We start from the raw sequence: 19,981 nt of genomic DNA on the forward strand, positions 1-19,981 counted from the left end.
CTTCGTTTTGCCTTAAATTTTCATAACCGGAGGTTTGCTGCCTGGCAGAACATGAATAACTGTAATGAATCACTCTTCATTGACGGCTCTCTCATATCTAATTTTAACAGACAAATACTGATACATCCACACACTCTCACACACACACACACACACACACCATCTCACACACACACACACACACACACATTCAAAGCCAAGTGCTCAATGCTAATTTCCTCAGGCAGGTACGATGAGATTGTTTGCTGTTTAGGAGCTGAAATATGATTAAGATTCAATGAAGAGCAAAATTGCTATTTTGCGCGTGATATCTAAACAGTGCTTCGCAATAGGAAATAAAGGAATGGCCTAGTGAGAAGAAAGAACCCCTGTGTAATGCTCATTTTAACGGCAAAAATTGGAGTTAAATGAGAATTAGAGACAGTAGGAGATGAGTCAGCTGCATTGTGTTTTGTGTGTGCACATGAAAAGGAGGAAGTATGTTTTGGGGAGTGAAATGAAAATGACATTTTAAGACTTTTAGACGTTTAGAGGGCTGTTGCCATTTACTAAACAATATGATCAGATGGAATAATCCCTCGTAATGTTTGTGAGAATTTATGGTTGAATCTAGGCTGGGTGTTTGAGCAAAAAGGCGAGTGAGAGCATAAATTGTATGTCAAGAAGAAGAATCTGAAGCACTGGCAGCATACTTGAAATGGTATTTATATAGCCTGTGTTTGCAAGATTGGGAAACTTTTGATTGCCTCTCATCGTCTCTCAACATGTTGACAACGAGCCATGAGGGCATTATCAGCTGTAACCGCCGTATGAGAGCAGCTGTTAGCTAACCAGTGGGCAACATACACATGCACTAACATTAAAGCATTAAGTGTTTGGATTCCTTTAATGTCCCTTTAGTGATTGAGAGAGTGGGCATCCTTGCCAAGTCCCCCTGTGCAGTGTGAAGCTTTGTAAGGTTTGTACATTGGTGATGACAGTGGCTGAAGGTGATTTAATAAATTAAATCGTACAAATCTTTGTAATGTGAAAAGTCTAGTTTACTCTGTCGAGGCCTTTTCTGCATCTAAGGTGGCTTTGATGGTTCTTGGTTGTATTGATGAATTATTAATTCAATGTTTATTGTTTATCATTGCTGACATGAGCATTTCACATTAAAACAGTTTATTGTAGGGTAGGTGGATAGAGGTTGTACATGAACTCACATTAACATTTGTGATTGACTGCAGTTTTACTGGATGAAGTATGCTGCAGGAAGCTGTACAGACAGACACTTGACATAGTAAAAAAACATTCAGTTATTAAGGATAAAATAGCTACATACTTGTCAATTTAGATTTATATTTTATCTATTTCAATGTAAATATAGAATGAAAGCCCATGTGACAATGTGTGTTGCATTTCACTTTATTTCTCAGTTGTTGACATCTTTAGATGTCAGAGAGAATCCAGGAAGATGCCTTGCCTTACAAAACCTCAATTCCCTGTGCTGTTTCTCAGATCTCAGTTTATCCCTGAGCCAGGGCTGGAGTCAGTGGTCAGTCTTTTCCAGCTGTGAAGACCAGGGCTATCTTTCCTAAATAATTACATTTCGGCAGTTTGAACCTCTATATGGAGTCCCCATCATGCATGGACTCCATATAGAAGCTTCCCTGCAAGAAACAAGGGATTAAATGTTGATTATGAAGCAGAACATTAATTACAGTGTTTGTGTAAAGTGCTTAGTTGCCTGTTTGATTTATGGCAGAATGGTAAGAGGATTTCTTCTGGGGATTTTTCTCATTTTTTATTACTTGCAGTAGCCTTGTGAATATTTAATGGCACATTGCAAGAATTTACAACAAATGTATTGATACATGTGCATGTTCTGTGTATTTGCATGTGTCTACCATGGCTACAAAGACTATGATGGGGCCTACAAGAGCTGTCAGTCTCTGTCTTAGCTGTTTGCTTTGGCAGCGCTACAGCTGAGTAGCTAGGACGGAGCTCTGTGTGCTTGTGTGTGTCTGTGTGCTTGTGTGTGTGTGTGTGTGTGTGTGTGTGTGTGTGTGTGTGTTCATGAGTGAATGCTGGGCTCCATTGGCACCTGTCATCCAGGTAATGAGCCCGTTGCTTTCATCAAAACAGCTAGAAGCAGGCAAGCCTTCAGCCTGCAGCCTGCACAGTAACCTGCAAGAGGAAGTTATTGCAGTAGGTAGATGGATGGATGGATGGATGGATGGATGGATGGATGGATGGATGGATGGATTTTCATACTAACATGCTTTTTTTTTTTAATTGTGTGCATAGTTCCATCATATACAGCACTTTTTCCAGAAATGTTGCCACAGGCAACCAATTCGCAATACTGCAAATATGTCAGTAAACAATGCTTTTATCAGTGAGCCGTAGGCTTATTCACCATTGGGTTACCTCCTTCAGCTGTAGACAGTGACTTAAGAGACATTTATTTAAAGAAAAATCTTCAAGATTGCCAGTTTAACAAAACAAAAATTGACACCAGGACAATGTCAATCGACTTTAACTATGTTTGAGCATCATTGATGTGAACACAGAGGAAGTGGAGGAGCCTTAGGTCCTGAATGGATTGGCTGAGCTCCCAGCTTGCCTTTCCTCCTGCGGCGGTCGATGCCGCTTTAGGAGGTGTTTGGTGCAGCTGGTCCCGTAGGTGGTGATCGTCTCGAGGTCCGCTGCACTTCATCAATTCCCCACGCTTCAATTCTCCAATGTCGATTAGTGTATCTGTGTCATATTCCATAAATGCTTCAAAAATTCACCCCCAACAAATGCATTATTTCTTCTAGTATGATTCAAGTTTTCAAAGAACTGCAGTGGCCAGCAGTTTAACGAGATTACTGAACTTTGACTTCCTCCCTTATATAAATGGTACACTACCTCCTGCATTGATGAATAAATGCGTAAATTGTGCCCTGCAGATATCGGCCATTATCTAATTCTGAGGAATACTGGTCTGCAGAAAACATTTCTCTAGAAAGGAGTCTGTCGGGGGCGACCTATAGTTCACCCAGTAGAGCATGCGCCCCACGTAGGCTTGGTCCCTGTCAGCAGCCCGGGTTCTGCTGCCCTTTGCTGCGTGTCCCCTCTCTCTCTTTTCACTTTCCTGTCAATAAAAGAGACACAGATTTCGCCTGGTGGAATGTAAACAGTTAGAGAAAATAGAAAAATAAAGTAAACAGTAAAAACGAATAAATTCTCCGTTACAAACATCCATCGCAACTTACAGATGGTTAACATTTGACCCACTGTTCTTACTGAAGTTGTGTGCTGATGAGGGTTTTATAACTGGCGTTTTAGCTCACTTTCAGTTTTTCAGTTCAGAAAATCTGTTGATTACAACCCATCTCATCATCGGACTGACTCGTCTGACCCAGATCTCACCAACTACTTTGGTTGTTTGAAGTACAAAGGTATATAACCAATAGAAATGATGACCAAAGGTTCTTGTCCTATTTAAAAGTAGCCAGAGGGGGTGAACACAATCTCCTGCTTGCAAATGACATGCTCTGCACGCCCAACCAAGTGCCCTCTCAAGGTCTGGTGAGAGAATAACTCATGCTACTTCATCTTTTGCTACATAGGCCAATATATCACAGTAGGAAAACACAGGGCACTGTGTTGGTGTGCGTGTTTTCATGAAATATGAACCAGGAAATGAAGTTCCAGTAATATCCATTGGATTCACAGCTGATCAGAAGCTAACACTTTGCTATCCTGATGTTTGGCAGTAAACCATAGTGCTCACATTACAGGGTGTTCTTTTGTCTGAACTATATTATTGATTTGTACTGTTTTTCATGTTTTGTAGAGAGGAAGAGGTCCACAGATTATCTGTATAAAATGCTCTAGATCAGTTTAGCACCACTAGAGAAAGTGACTAAGTGGGCAGTTAAAAATTGTGATCAAATAAATTAAAAGGATTCAACCATGCAAAAGCCTCAGAAAGGTTGGATAAAGCGTAAGCCTACTGTTTCAAAGAACACATTCATTTTATCAGAGCACTCGCGTAAGAACAAGGTACTAGCAGAGCACTTCATATTTCTGTTAACCATTCTCTCTAAAAATCTGCAGGGGGAGGCTCGCAATAGCAGCAGTTTGCACTGTGTAGAAAAAGCTGTTTGCGGCTTGCAGCTCTCTCTCTCTCTCTCTATTTAGGACTACGAAAAGCAAACAGGCTAAGAAACCGAATAAAGCCACGTGTTCTCTCTGTCTGTTTACCGATCTCAGTTCTTTTGGACCGGGCCGCACCTACAAACCCAACAAACAGCACTGTGCATTATTCCTTTTACCAACTTGCCCACGCTGCGACGTTCTTGATAAACAACGATAAGCAGTTAGTGGGAGTGGGTGATGGTGGCCAATATCTTTTGGCTTGTTTAAAGTACGTATTTTGATAGAGAATACAGATACAATACAGTTCAATGTTATTAATTACAATGTTTGTCTTGTTGCAAACCAGCTGTAGCATTTCTTCCCCTCGAGAGTATGTGGAACTTTTGTACCACCTCCTGAGCCCCCAAAGGAAGGGGAGTACAGTGGAAACAAAAGCACAACCGGAGACAAAGGCTACTCCTTAAGTTACAAGTTGTTAAGCTCCAGCAGTGGAAAGGGTGGCTGTACATTGTTTTCAAGGCTTTAAGCATTTGACCAAATGAGCAATGCTGCTGTTTTTCCGGTGAGGACAATCCTGCATATGCAGTTAAATTCTTTAAAAACACGATGTTCAACATATGCTTTTATGCTTGTATGCTCTAGCAGCTTTTAGACTACTACTACTACATGACTCCGTGATCTTCAGTGAAACAGCTCAATGAGTTTTGATTTCCAGATCACCAAAATCTGGTTACAGGCTTAGTAGAGAGATCGAGGTGATTCTTCCACTTCTTGGCTGCCTAAAGTAACCATTTGACACTTCCATCACTGTGATTCACAACGGTTTCTCTCCAGAGCCATTCAATCTTTTACAGGTTGTTATTATTTGTCCTGTTGCTATACATGATGTCATTGACGAGTCTCATGTGACGTCTGGTTAGGGACCGTGTGCACAGCTCAACATATTGGCGGCGCTCAGTAAACACAGCTCTCCTAAGCTTGATAAACAGCTGAGGGTTGTGCATAAAAGGCACAGTGTGATGTTGATCAGGACTTCTGCAGTGTGTTTCTTTCATTTGTCCGTGGCATTTGGAGGCCAGGTCTCCAAGTGCGAGGGCTCCACTGCAATCAGCCAGGGAATGAGCTTAATCGTTTATAATGAGTCCAGAGTCCAACCTGCCAGCCTTATGAATGAGACAGACTACACGGGTCAAAGCAGTCCAGCAGATCCTCTTTTTATATCTCCACTGCAAAAAATAAAACTAAATCTACATTCTGTCTTGTAACTGTGTTTAAATGCTATTTTCTGAAAGGTGATATTCCACTGTGATGCTTGTTTTTTTTCTATTTGTATCTTTTGAAAGATGACATGTTAATCAAGTAATCCCATACGTTTGGCAGAGTTGTGGACTCGAGTCACCTCTTTGATTACTTCAGACAGGAGTTGATGGAATGGAAATGACTCTAACCTTAACTCAACGACTGATAACTCGACTTGTGCCCCGGCCACACTGCCTGCGTGAGAAATGCGTGTGTGTCGCGGAACCTCTTGTTTTTTAGTTTTGACACCAATGTTGACAGGTTAGAGCAGCCACACAGCCCATGTGGTTCACAGCAGAAATACAAAGTGAAAATTAGTGATGTAACGGACCGCTGTCGATCCGTACTGATCCCCCATCACAGTTCGGCACAAATGTGAACCGTGGATCAATGACACAGTTTACCATTAAACATCAAAGTGTGAAATAAAGTTTTACTGACGATCGTTATTCGCCAATATTCAGTAAAATATGTGATCAAGACATCATTTATGCTTTTAGGCATGATTAAGATACTCTTCATATTAGGAACTAGAACCACATGGTTGAGGTTGGTGACAGATGGTTTTCATTATTAAAGGACATTTACTACAAACCATATACTGCATGATGCACATCCAAACTAACCACTTTCCATGCTGTTGTGCTGTAGATGTGTTTGTGTCTTCAACCTCTTGAAATGTGAAATTTGTAAACTGATGCTAGATAAATGACAGGACAGGTCTTTTGCTGAAATTCCCAAAATGATCTACAGTTTGTATAAATGTACCTTACAAGAACATCCATGAGCCATGTAAATAATGACTCTCCTCTGTCAGCAACAGTGTGATGTTATTGTGTCGTTGCGAAGCCTCTGAGGGATGAGGTCGGGCTGGTGAACAAAGTGTGTGACATTGGCAGGTGGCACCTTGCATAGTAGCCCCTGACATCACTGAGTGAATGATGTCATGTAGTGTTAAAGTGCTTTGAGTGGTCGAAGACTAAAAAAGCTCTTTACAAGTACAGGTCCATTTACCATTTACCATTGGGAGTGAGAATGGGTTGGCATGATGTAATTTAAGCACAGATTGATATAAAAAGATTGTAATCCGTTATTATGTAGTATAACTTTGAAAACTAACGCAGACTTGTGTTTTATTAGTCAAGGTTTCGGAAATCAAATGTGTTAGTTTTTGTGAACAGCCATGTTTCAAAGGCGTGGTGAAAAGCCTGTCGTCATCAGAGAGGGCAAGACGTGATGAAGTGTAATGATACGACGATATTCTACAAAAATGAATGCAAACCAATAGCTGCTTGGAACTGTCTTGCAAGCATTTTGTTTGGAAAAAAATACATCCGTGATTTGTGGTCCTTTAAAATTCAACACACACTATATACATAGTAAATAAGTATAAGATGGGATTCAAATAGGCCTGCACTTTGCGATGAACTGTAAATGTTGACACTCGCCAGTGCGGATTAGTTTCATATGAACTTTCTAACAGACGTAGTTGAATCGCAGGCCCCTGCCACAAGTATTAAATAGGTAAATAAACCTTCCTTGTACATAGCTTGTATGATAGTTTGCACTGACAATATGGATCGAGAATTTAATCAAAATGGGCATAGAATGCAATCATCTCCAGTGAAGTAAGCCAGTCGAGCATACATACTTCATAACTAGTAGACTGTATCCTGCATTCAACACTCACATACACATAAGGAGGCAGGCAGTTTTTTTTCCTAATCCCATCAGACACACTCCCATATCAGTACACAAACTGAGATTAATGCTGCTGGCTGTTTTCACTCTGGTTGAGCTTCCACTACCGAACAAAATGATGCAAGTCTGTTTACTAGCTCTGAAACTCGGCAGGAGATCAAGTGTGTAGCAACCTAATAGGATTTACGCTTGTACATGTTTTATGGTTCTCAGACAAAGAGGAACATCTATGATGCAATTTGGGATTTTTGGAGGAAAAGAAAGTAATAAAAGAATCAATAAATAAAACCATTGAATCAATAAATGAAGGGATGACTGAATGGATCAATAAATGGCTGATGGATTCACCCAACAGTGGCTGACAAGTCAGAGAAAGGAAAACAATTACAAGCTTGCATCCTCAACAAATCCAAGACAACTTGTTCGAATCTACACTCATTTAAAATCTATATATAACTATAACCAACTCGCACTGTACCAATCTGTAGCACTTTATATTAACTGTGTGAATTCCCCAAATGTGTGACTATTAAGATTTAGCCGAAGACCCAAAATGAAATGTTGCCACGTTCTAGCAAGCAAAACCTTTTATAAAGGATTTTGTAAGTTGTAAGTGAATTATAAACTAGAAGGGTGCCCTAATATATCTTCTGCCAGGTGTGTCTCCCCCTCAACTCCCGTATCTCAAGATGGCGGCGAAGATAACAAAAAGGGGAATTATTTATCTTGTATATTGCCTAGATTTTTTGGATCATAACATATTGGGTATGGAATTGCCATGCATATGTTTAAATATACAATTTCAGAAAATGTTTAACACAAAATCTTTGTATTTAAAGAAAATCTTTTCTTAAAATATGTAATTATTGGAGAGGTCTCATGGTGATTAGTGAGTAGTTTCTTTTCTCATAGTAGCACTTACATTCACCACACGTTTCATTCCTCTCTTTATCTTTATCTGAAGGTTTGTTCATATATCATTCATAGCCTGATTTATAGAACATATTCATTTTAAATGGCTTTTTTTTTATTCGCCTGGGTTGTCTCTCCTTAATCTGCAGATGCTACATGTTCACCTTGTTCACAAGTTGCATATGTGTACTTCAACACAACACTTCAGATTATGTCATTTGAAAAGTTTGGTCTTATTGTAGTTACGTAATCCAGTCATTCACAATAAAAAAACACTATAATATACGTGTAGCAGAATTCAGTTGCCTTTTTTTAATTTCTTATCTAATGAATCATATCACAACCCCTTTAATTCATCTTGCTACCCTACTGGGAGTGCCAATAAGCAGGCAAGGAACCCCTGTAATACAAGATGTCTCACCTTCTAATAAGCCATTAGGTTTGGTGTCTTATTAGAAAGTATAGTACCTACAGAACTTGAACCCAGGGACTATCTTAGTGTTGAGTCCTAATCATGTTAATTGAGAAATACTGTACATGTTTAAGTCATCTTGGTTGCCAGTGGACTCAGATTGCTGATACTGAACTAAACAGATTTAACACACTAGGCCAGGCAGGCCAGAATAAAAGCCTTGGCTGGACATATTCTCCTCATGCCTATGTTTTTACTGTTGGAGGTCTGTGATGGCTGTTAGCCGGCTGAGCCTGTCAACAAAAGGTGGTTTTATCCTATTAGCGGAGTGCTAACGTGTCTAATTCCTCTCTAGCGGATCAGTCTGTCTCTTTGGATGCAGCGGGCAAAGGAAAGCGGGAGAATTCTGAGTCCCACCGCAGTCCAACAGTCCAATACACACAAATTGATCCCATCTATGGGATATACTGAGAGGTGTTTCACTCAGCCAGCTCCAAGGTCAGCTAGTGATCCGGGCCTGGGAGGCAGGGTGAAATGGAACCTGTGGAGGCATGTCAGAAATGTTAATTCTGGTTGACCAGGCATAAATAACAGTGTCAGAGGAATTAGAGTTAGTTCCTGTGCTTTGGGTTTCACTGACATGGCAAGGAAGGTTTTGGTAGAGGCCTGTGCTACCACTTCTCCAGGAAAAACAGTTTTCTGTATTGAATAAATACGTGTTATGACTATCGGTCCAATGACGCACGGGTCGAAGGGCACAATTTCAAAGCACTTTAGAAAACTTGGTTCTTTGGTTCTCTGACTTATTTTCCATAAATACTTAATTATGCTTTCCTTTTTCTCTTAACACACACACACACACACACACACACACACACACACACACACACACACACACACACACACACACACACACACACACACACACACACACACGGTATGAGATTCCTTTTTCTTTGGCACTGTAGGGTCTGCGGTGACATCACTGACCCAAGGGAAGCCAATTTTCCTATTTTCTGTGACACTCAGCCAGGAAAACCCTCTCTCTTTCCATCTCTCCCTCTCTGTATCAAAGTCTCTCTCTCCACCACTCCCGTTCTTTCATCTGAGCTTTTAACACAGCAGATAAGAAAGGAGAAAGGTCGGGGTGAGATGCATGAAGGCTGTGGCAGCTTGGTGGGACTGCTTGCCTAAAATGGATCAAAGTGCATCACAGGACTGTGAGGTTATGCTGCTGTTCAGTGGCCACAGAGGGTAAAGTGGTGGTTCTCTTCAGTGTTTCAGCAGAGTGACACCTGTAGCCTATGCTGGCTCCCTGCTGGACTCATTGTATCCTTGGAGAACGCTTCCAATGGGACAACACTATATCTGTACTATAGCTGCACAAAGTTCCAAGATGACTCCACACTGCAAAACATTTTTTGGATCATTCAATGTTAAGATTCAAAATGTAAGACTTTTTGACTCGATGCGTTTGTTGCAGATCCTCCAGCACACTACGTTTTTAAGACTTTTAAATGTTTTGTGAGCACATTTTTATTGGTATAACTTCCTTTGCTCCTAATTATAACGTAAACCACTTTTTACCCCTGCCCTCACAGCTGTATATTTAAACAAAACGTATTGTAGAATTAACTAGAACATTTCGCAAGAAATTTTGACAGTGTGACTTCTACTGCCCGAAGACGTCGCAATATGTAGCTACACACGCCGATGTTACTGGTAGTATCGTTGAGGTTCCATTGAGATATCACTTCTCTCTTTTCTGCATTTTAGATCCATACTTGTATTTAATCTTGTATAACGGTTTCAACATCCTGTACATATGAATTTTTCACATACCAAGCCGGAACAACTGCTGTTTGTCTCCAACAGGCAGCTAAATATATTGTTCGCCGATAACGGCATCGGCATCGGAGCTAGTTTTCTTGTGTGTATTGAGAGGGACCCCTAGTCATGGTCATAATTGTAATAACAATTAACAACCCACAACTAAGCTCTTTAACAGAGCAAATCACCACAACACAACAGTCTGTGTCACAAACAATTTGTAACACTAATAATTTTACATTTATATAATTACACCGCCGAACTGCATGCTGGGTACAGCTCACTCGCCTCCTAGCATAAGAGTCTGCTAACAGCTGGGAGAGGCTCCGTTTATCACATGATCTGCTCTTCAGCTCATCCTTCCCATTACTAGTTCACAACTGATCTCTCTGGGAATTTCTCTCATTTGAAGATTGATCAAAGTTTTAACTTTTACAGTTTACCTAACTATTGTCCTGCTCTGCCAAGTCTTTCCTCGTCTCGCCCACTTGTGTCATGGTGTGTGTACATCTCACTGGAATCAGGAAGCTTGTCAGAATACCCATATTTGATTGGCTGAGCTGCATCACGTAGATCGCTAAGTCATGTGTGTCTGTGAGTCTCTGTTCACTAATTAGCTCAATCAGAATCACCTGTGCACCTGCAGCCTGTTCATGGAGAAAAAGCAGGGAAACACCTCTCAAACAAATCCTCCTAGCTCCTATTGCTCCGATATTAATACATGAGAGGAAGGATGAGTTGAACAACAGATCAGTGAAAATTGTGTCTGTAGTGTAAAAAATGTGGCTAAACTGGCGATGTAGAAATGGGATACCGTGTTCTGTGGAAGATGTTCATGAAGTACAATTTAACACTGGTCTCTATGGAGCAGAAAGTTGGTTTTCCTGTCAATTAAGGTCTGTAGTGCAAAATGTGTAAATGTGCTGGATTCCACAGTCATTTCTCTAGACCAGCACACGATTAGCTAACTTTTTTGCAAAAAATAATGCATGAAGAGTGCAAAGTGTGGGACTCTAAGCAATTTGTTGGATATACTTTTCTGGACAAAGAGATTATTATTAAGCCCGCAGGATTACAGTCAGTGTGCTTTGGCACAGGCAGTTTTACTGCCTTTGTGCCACAAAGCCTCACTGAATAAAGATATACTCGGTATCTATGTTTTGGTCATGTTTACTGTTTGCATGTTGACTGGCTGCTGGGAGTTTTTTTCTAATTTATTTCCAAATAGCCATGTTATTCAGGATGAGAGAGAGAGAACCCACACCATTGTTGGAGAGGTTCTGAAGACACAAGTGTGAAGAATCCAACAATTCACCAATATTTCGACATGTGAATCGAGCCATGTTACAAATAACATACATCTATAATGTCACGATTAGGCTTTGCCTCTGTGTTCTGTGTGTCTGTGTTACTCCACTCTACCTGTCAGTCACTCCCTCAGCCTAATTCCCTTCACCTGCCTCTGATCACTAATCAAGCACTTCCCCCTCATCAGCACAACTCCTCTCACCTGTTCTTCCCCCTACATAAGCTCCTGCCCCTCAGTCATTCCTTGCCAGATTCTTGCAATGTCTACCCGCCCGTTCGGCTTGTCCAGTTACTGGTTTCCCTGTCTGCCTGCCCTGTTTCCTGTCCTGCTGGATTTCCTCCCCTCTTCCCGTGTCTCATCCGTGGATGCCCCATTGTGCCTGTAAGTCTGCTGTTTGTTTTGAATTGTTCATTAAACCACTTCTACACGCTACTCTGCCTGGTCTGCGTTTGAGTCCTCCACCATGCCCCGTGACAGAAGAATCTGGCCAAGAAGGGACTCAGCAGACCACCAGTTTGAGTGGTATGAACAATTCATGGGTTACCGCCTTATCCAGAAGGCAGACCCGGACGTGTTGGCCGCAGCGGACCAACGCTTTGAGCGCTTCTCCCCGGGGTGGTACGAACACTTTTCGGGAACCTGCCAGGCTTTTGGAGGGCCTCGGAGCGTCCAGAAGGCGAACCGTGACCTAGGTTTGAAGCCATCCCCCGAGTGGGATGAACAGTTTGAGGGTTCCCGCTTGGCCTATGGAGGGCCTCTGAGCATCCAGAGGGCTAACCGGGAACTAAGCCGCTCTGTCACCCCAAAGAAGAGTCAGAGGCAGAGAAAGGGTCAGTCTTCAGTTCCCGCTGGGCCGCAGCGATCCCCCGTTCCCGCTGGGCCGCAGCGATCCCCCGTTCCCGCTGGGCCGCAGCGATCCCCCGTTCCCGCTGGGCCGCAGCGATCCCCCGTTCCCGCTGGGCCGCAGCGATCCCCCGTTCCCGCTGGGCCGCAGCGATCCCCCGCTCCCGCTGGGCCGCAGCGATCCCCCGCTCCCGCTGGGCCGCAGCGATCCCCCGCTCCCGCTGGGCCGCAGCGATCCCCCGCTCCCGCTGGGCCGCAGCGATCCCCCGCTCCCGCTGAGCCGCAGCGATCCCCCGTTTCCGCTGGGCTGCAGCGATCCCCTGCTCCCGCTTGGCCGCAGCTAACTCCAGCTCCCCGTGTCCTGTCGACGGTCCGACCGACTCCAGCTCCCCGTGTCCAGTCGACGGTCCGACCGACTCCAGCTCCCCGTGTCCGACCGACTCCAGCTGTCTCCTCAGCGCCGCAGCCTCTCCCGGACCTGACCGCCGCCGCCTCGGCACCGCAGCCTATCCCGAACCCGGCCGCAGGCGCCTCAGCGACTCAGTCACTCCCGCACTCGGTCGCCGCCGATGAGGTGAGCCTATTCCTGGCGGGCTTTGCCATTTGGTTGAGCCTCGCCGCCTCAGAGCCGCAGCGACCTCCTGTGCCTGACGCTGCCGCCTCCATGCCGCAGCGACCTCCTGTGCCTGCCGCTGCCGCCTCCGTGCAGCAGCGACCTCCTGTGCCTGCCGCTGTCGCCTCCGTGCAGCAGCGACCTCCTGTGCCTGCCGCTGTCGCCTCCGTGCAGCAGCGACCTCCTGTGCCTGCCACTGCCGCCTCCGTGCAGCAGCGATCTCCTGTGCCTGCCGCCTCCGTGCAGCAGCGACCTCCGGTGCCTGCCACTGCCGCCTCCATGCAGCAGCGACCTCCAGTCCCGCCCGTTGCCGTCTCCGAAGAGCAGCAGCGACCTCCAGTCCTGGCCGTTGCCGTCTCCGAGGAGCAGCAGCGACCTCCAGTCCCGGCCGCCGTCTCCGAGGAGCAGCGATCACCAGCCCCTACCGCCGCCGTCTCCGAGGAGCAGCGACCTCCAGCTTCTGCCGCCTCCAAGGAGCAGCGACCTCCAGCTTCTGCCGCATCCGAGGAGCAGCGACCTCCAGCTTCTGCCGTCTCCGAGGAGCAGCGACCTCCAGCCCCTGCCGCCGCCGTCTCCGAGGAGCAGCAATCACCAGCCCCTGCTGCCGCCGTCTCCGAGGAGCAGCGATCACCAGCCCCTGCCGCCGTCTCCGAGGAGCAGCGATCACCAGCCCCCGAGCTCCAGCCGGAGCCCCAGTCCGCCCAGCCCGGCTCTCCCGAGCTCCAGCCGGAGCCCCAGTCCGCCCAGCCCGGCTCTCCCGAGCTCCAGCCGGAGCCCCAGCCCGGCTCTCCCGAGCTCCAGCCGGAGCCCCAGTCCGCCCAGCCCGGCTCTCCCGAGTCCCAGTCTTCCCAGTCCGGCTCTCCCGAGTCCCAGTCTTCCCAGTCCGGCTCTCCCGAGTCCCAGTCTTCCCAGTCCGGCTCTCCCGAGTCCCAGTCTTCCCAGTCCGGCTCTCCCGAGCCCCAGTCTTCCCAGTCCGGCTCTCCCGAGCCCCAGTCTTCCCAGTCCGGCTCTCCCGAGCCCCAGTCTTCCCAGTCCGGCTCTCCCGAGCCCCAGTCTTCCCAGTCCGGCTCTCCCGAGCCCCAGTCTTCCCAGTCCGGCTCTCCCGAGCCCCAGTCTTCCCAGTCCGGCTCTCCCGAGCCCCAGTCTTCCCAGTCCGGCTCTCCCGAGCCCCAGTCTTCCCAGTCCGGCTCTCCCGAGCCCCAGTCTCCCCAGTCCGGCTCTCCCGAGCCCCAGTCTCCCCAGTCCGGCTCTCCCGAGCCCCAGTGTTCCCAGTCCGGCTCCCCTGAGCCCCAGTGTTCCCCGTCCGGCTCCCCTGAGCCCCAGTGTTCCCCGTCCGGCTCCCCTGAGCCCCAGCCCGTCCAGTCCGGCTCCCCCGAGCCCCAGCCCGTCCAGTCCGGCTCCCCCGAGCCTCAGCCCGTCCAGTCCGGCTCCCCGGAGCCTCAGCCCGTCCAGTCCGGCTCCCCGGAGCCTCAGCCCGTCCAGTCCGGCTCCCCCGAGCCTCAGCCCGTCCAGTCCGGCTCCCCCGAGCCTCAGCCCGTCCAGTCCGGCTCCCCCGAGCCTCAGCCCGTCCAGTCCGGCTTCCCCGAGCCTGTCCAGCCCGGCCGTCCGCCGGAGCCCCCGCTTCGGAAGCAAGTCCCGCAGCCCGGCCGTCCGCCGGAGCCCCCGCTTCGGAAGCAAGTCCCGCAGCCCAGCCGTCCGCCGGAGCCCCCGCTTCGGAAGCAAGTCCCGCAGCCCGGCCGTCCGCCGGAGCCCCCGCTTCGGAAGCAAGTCCCGCAGCCCGGCCGTCCGCCGGAGCCCCCGCTTCGGAAGCAAGTCCCGCAGCCCGGCCGTCCGCCGGAGCCCCCGCTTCGGAAGCAAGTCCCGCAGTCCGGTCGACCGCCCGAGATCCAGCCTCCAGAGCCCTGTTCCCCGTCTGATTTCCGGCCTCCAGAGCCCTGTTCCCCGTCTGATTTCCGGCCTCCAGAGCCCTGGCCCTCCTCCGGGCCCCCTCCACCCACCCGGTTTTGGACTCTGACTCTCGGCCTCGGCGGAGTGTTAACCCTCCTCCGGGCCCCCACCGCCCTCCCTTGGGAGGCGTTTGTTTTTTTTGTTTGTTTTTTTTTTGGGACGTCTGGAATCCGTCCCTTGGGGGGGGGGTACTGTCACGATTAGGCTTTGCCTCTGTGTTCTGTGTGTCTGTGTTACTCCACTCTACCTGTCAGTCACTCCCTCAGCCTAATTCCCTTCACCTGCCTCTGATCACTAATCAAGCACTTCCCCCTCATCAGCACAACTCCTCTCACCTGTTCTTCGCCCTACATAAGCTCCTGCGCCTCAGTCATTCCTTGCCAGATTCTTGCAATGTCTACCCGCCCGTTCGGCTTGTCCAGTTACTGGTTTCCCTGTCTGCCTGCCCTGTTTCCTGTCCTGCTGGATTTCCTCCCCTCTTCCCGTGTCTCATCCGTGGATGCCCCATTGTGCCTGTAAGTCTGCTGTTTGTTTTGAATTGTTCATTAAACCACTTCTACACGCTACTCTGCCTGGTCTGCGTTTGAGTCCTCCACCATGCCCCGTGACATATAATCAACAGCAGTTCTCTCAAAAACCTCTAGGTAGGCCTCAATGTCATCTTCACCAGTCTGTTTGGTGAGCACTTTACTGGGTTCCGTGGGCCTCTCTGGTTTCATCAGATGCCCAGAGTAGTCATTGCGTCCTGTAATGCGCTAAGACTCTGGGCCTGCTGGGTTTGGGTGTGTATGAGCTGTGCTAGTGCGTTCTCCATAGCACGGTGTGTCTCTCTCTCTCTGAGTACCTATTTTATTCTCAATCTTTAGCGACGGATAACCGTGCCCGCATTCTCCACCAAATATGGCAACCCGGGGGACGTGGAGGCAAGATTCAGAGATAAAACAGGTGACTCAGAGACAGTAACCATGTAACAAAAAGTGTCCTTTAATAAGCAGGGTAGGGTAAAGGGGTATAGGGTCAAACTCAACAAAAGGTTCCTCCCGGTCAGGGTCTTTGGCCTTTGGTCTACACCCAGTGGGAGACGATTCCTCCGTCCTGTTTGGGCAGAGGAGAGAGGTGAGTCCGCTGAGTTACCTCCTGTCTGCTGCAGCTCCTCTCCAGAGGTTCAGGAGATCCTTGTATTCTTCTGCCCACTCTGTTCCGCTGCTGCAGCTCAGCCCTGTGAATATATGCTCCTTCTAATTAGCTCATGGGCTGCAGGTGTGACCACTGCCACGTGCCTAGTGGCTGCAGCACCTGCACTGGGTAGTATACTCCCTCTATCACCTCCCCCAACCTGAGGGTGGGGATCCGCCTCCTGGGCTGTGTCTGCTCAGCTTTTCCCCCTGGTTTGCCACAGCAGGCAGATGAAGAATACCAGGGACCACTGTGCTCTTTGAGATATTGACAGCTTAAATAAAGGCATCAACCAATCACATTGTGCAGAACGGACATATTCAAAATGTACACTATAGTGTACTACAACAGACAGCAAACTTTATTACTACTTTCAACCTTGACAATAGCAGTGCATGCAGATCCAGTCCTTCCGTTCTAACCTTTTTACAACGATATACCCTTGAACTTTGGAGTTATTTGTATTGGGACTCTTAAGAAAGCAGTTATTTCGAATTTTCAGTACAGTAATTCTTGTGAAAAATGTGATCCGTGTCAGAGTTCATATATACTTGTCAGAACATGCTCAGTGTGAAAGCATGTGAATATCTAACCTGATGGAAATGCGTGATCTTTGTGCTGGTTCTTTCTGTAGGCCTCCAGGATGACCCGCTCAGATGAAGCCAGGGACATCGGGTGGGATGCCTGGGGCTCCTGGAGTGAGTGCTCTCGCACCTGCGGAGGAGGAGCTTCCTACTCTCTAAGACGCTGTCTCAACGGAGGGTAAGAAAATGTAATCCAGAATGTGATCCCTGTACAAAGCTGGGGTGTTTATGAGACTGTTGAATGACTAAAACTATTATGGTCAGAGTAGCCAATCTGCTCAAGCGAGACATTACATTTTGAATACCACAAATGATCCTGCTTAATTGTTGGGTGTCTGTTGAGCAGATGTTTCCTGTCCCTTCACCTCATCTGTAGACTCATTATAGATGTATCATGTTATCATGTCTGGTGTCTGAGGAGGATGCAGGCGTAGATCTTGGTGACAATGAATATAGCTCACTGATGCCAAAAAAACGTATTAATAGTCAGCACAGTAAGTAATGGTAGAAAGAGTATTTTGGTATTACATCAGTTCACAAAACAAATTGACAGCTAAAGGCACAATTCCAATTTATCAAAGCTTACCTCTTATTAATATATGTTTGGCCATCGTTCCAATCCTTAGTAATAATATTGTTCTTACAAAGTTAATTGCTGAGATCAGGTTGTAAACAAACCTCCAGGTTTGTCATACTTATTTAGAGGAAAGACTAAGATAAATGGGAACAGTATTAAGTATATAAGTAAACATCCATCTTATTATCTTATTGCAGTTGTACTTTAATAGATTAATGCCAAATTCACACTACACACCTTTCAACGTCATTAGATCACTGTACTGTCCACACTTGCTGTCTTGTAATGAGTCTTGAAGTCGTCGTGGTTTTCACACTACATGACTGAGTGGTAACTGCCCCAGGGCCCCAGTGTCGGCATTCAATTATTGCAATTTCATCATTTGCAACTCTAATGTACAATATCAGCAGAGGCAGGTCTGTGATTTCAATCAGTAGATAATTAATTTAGAGTGAACAAGAGTTTATTACATGGTGCGCAAAAAATGAATAGTTAAGAGTCTTTGGCGATTAGACTGCACTCTGAGGTCGTCTCTGAACCCCAAGCTGTTTTGAGGTGGTTTTTGCTCCCGTCACATTTCTCTCTCTGTGGCCTTAGTTTTCACTGCAAATTATAAGTCCTGCACCTCTATGGAAACAGCACAATCATGGTTAGAAGTAGAGAGAACTCAAACTGTTGTCTTTTGTGCAGAATAACAAACTTACAATGCCATGAATCGTAAAAAAGAAAAACATTTTGCTAAGTGTCTACAAGTGTTACCAATGTCTGAAAAAAGGCTTTAAAAAAGGCTTTACATGCTATGAAAATTCACACTTTTACAACCTCTACTTCCAGCCTCTCCTCTCCTCAATGCACTGTGCTCAGCAACCTGCAGTTTCAGAATGTTATATTTTTTACAGGATGTGTTGAGAGTATACGAATAGAATAAAATGTTTTTGATGAAATATCAAAAAATTTGCATTATTATTCAAGGACCATCGGGAACGATGAAAATATGACAATAATGAAGTTTTTTTACAGCTTCTAGCTGTGATAGACGGTGTAGTTCTGCCGATTGTTTAAAGAAAACATGCTTTTTCATCCCACCGGTGGGATTTTGGGATCAGACGGTTAAATGGGGTAGTGATGGCAAGGTTAGTTCAGGAAAACTTGCCCCCGAAGTCTAGACTCTGGTGGTGATGATGGGAGTTGGCTTAAGACCTGATGTTGGGATGAGAGCAAGACTGGGCCATACCAGGTGATGAAGCAACACTTCAGGAGGCTCTCTATGGTACCCCGGTAGAAGGAGAAGGATTTGGGGCCTCGGGACAAATTTCTTAAGTTGCCTGAGGCCGTACAGATTGGTCATATGCTGCAAACACCACCCCTTATATGTGAACACACTCATAGCCAGATTGAGAAACCCTGGATTGATTTACCAAGTTGATAACCATTGTCATAGGGTTAGCTGGATCGCGGTTGTTAAGGTTAGCTAAGCCAGATAACGAAGAGATACCCTGGGTTTGTTGAATACACTTCGTAGTACAGGCCTCTGCTGTGGAAAAATATGAATGAGAAGATGGCTAAAGAAAATAAAACAATTTACCAACATCACTTTAAAGGACGATTCTAGTTCATCACAACCCGGGTTGACTTATTTGTACAATGGTGTATTAGGGCCATTGCAGTAAAAACAAAATACAGAATTACGAAGCCGGGGAGAAGGACTATATTCAGAGAAAAAACGCTACTATTTCCAAGAGTGAAACATAAATGAATGTGAAAACTTCATTATATGTTATATATATTTATATATATATTAAAGTGACAAATGTACAAGAAAAGAATCATAAAAATGGCGAGAAAAAACTCTTGAGGCATTTATCTTTTATTTCAGCACAACCAACACTCAAAAACGACCGTTGAGAAGACGTTACATACTGACACTTTTAAGGGGCCGTGCCCACCTGTCACTGTGTTAGTCGAAGGGAAATCCCATAACATAACTGCTTATGTTGAACCAAATATTATGGTGAATAATGTCCTTATAGTTTACGGGGCAAAAAGGAGTCGATTATACCCTGTTTATTCTGCTGCTTCTGCGACCCGGTCCCAGTTAAGCAGATCAGAATCACATCCAGCACCCGGACTATCAGCACTGGCGCCCCCCAGGGATGTGTGCTCTCCCCACTGCTCTTCTCCCTCTACACCAACGACTGCACCTCAGAGGACCCGTCTGTTAAACTCCTGAAGTTCGCAGACGACACAACGGTCATCAGCCTCATCAGGGATTGTGATGAGTCTGCGTACCGACGGGAGGTTGAACAGCTGGTCCTCTGGTGTGGTCAGAACAACCTGGAGCTGGACAAGCGCAAAACTGTGGAGATGACAGTGGACTTCAGGAGGAGCCCCCCAACACTGCCCCCCTTCACCATACATTACATTACAGTAATTTAGCAGACGCTTTTATCCAAAGCGACTTACAATAAGTGTATTCAATATAGGTATTCAAGAGAACTACTAGTCACCAGAAGTCATAAGTTCATCTCCTTTTTTAAACAAGCATCTAAGAGCATAAACCAGAGCAAAAGTACAGAGACAAACTAATATGAAAACAATAAGTGCAACAAACTAATACGAATACAATAAGAGCTTAGTGGAAGGCTCA

The 19,981-nt window shown here is 46.2% G+C and overlaps 1 protein-coding gene across 1 annotated transcript in view; it reads left to right on the forward strand.

The window, feature by feature from the left end:
- The window catches only part of adamtsl3 (ADAMTS-like 3), a gene marked incomplete at both ends in the record, with an annotated part of 203,791 nt that overhangs the window by 85,826 nt on the left and 97,984 nt on the right, over nt 1–19,981 (forward strand). Inside the window, 1 exon segment of the mRNA XM_079161155.1 lies at nt 16,808–16,935. Within this exon segment, the coding sequence (XP_079017281.1) occupies nt 16,808–16,935 (128 nt within the window).

This window comes from Pholis gunnellus, assembly GCF_910591455.1.
Source record: "Pholis gunnellus genome assembly, chromosome: 1".
NCBI lineage: Eukaryota > Metazoa > Chordata > Actinopteri > Perciformes > Pholidae > Pholis > Pholis gunnellus.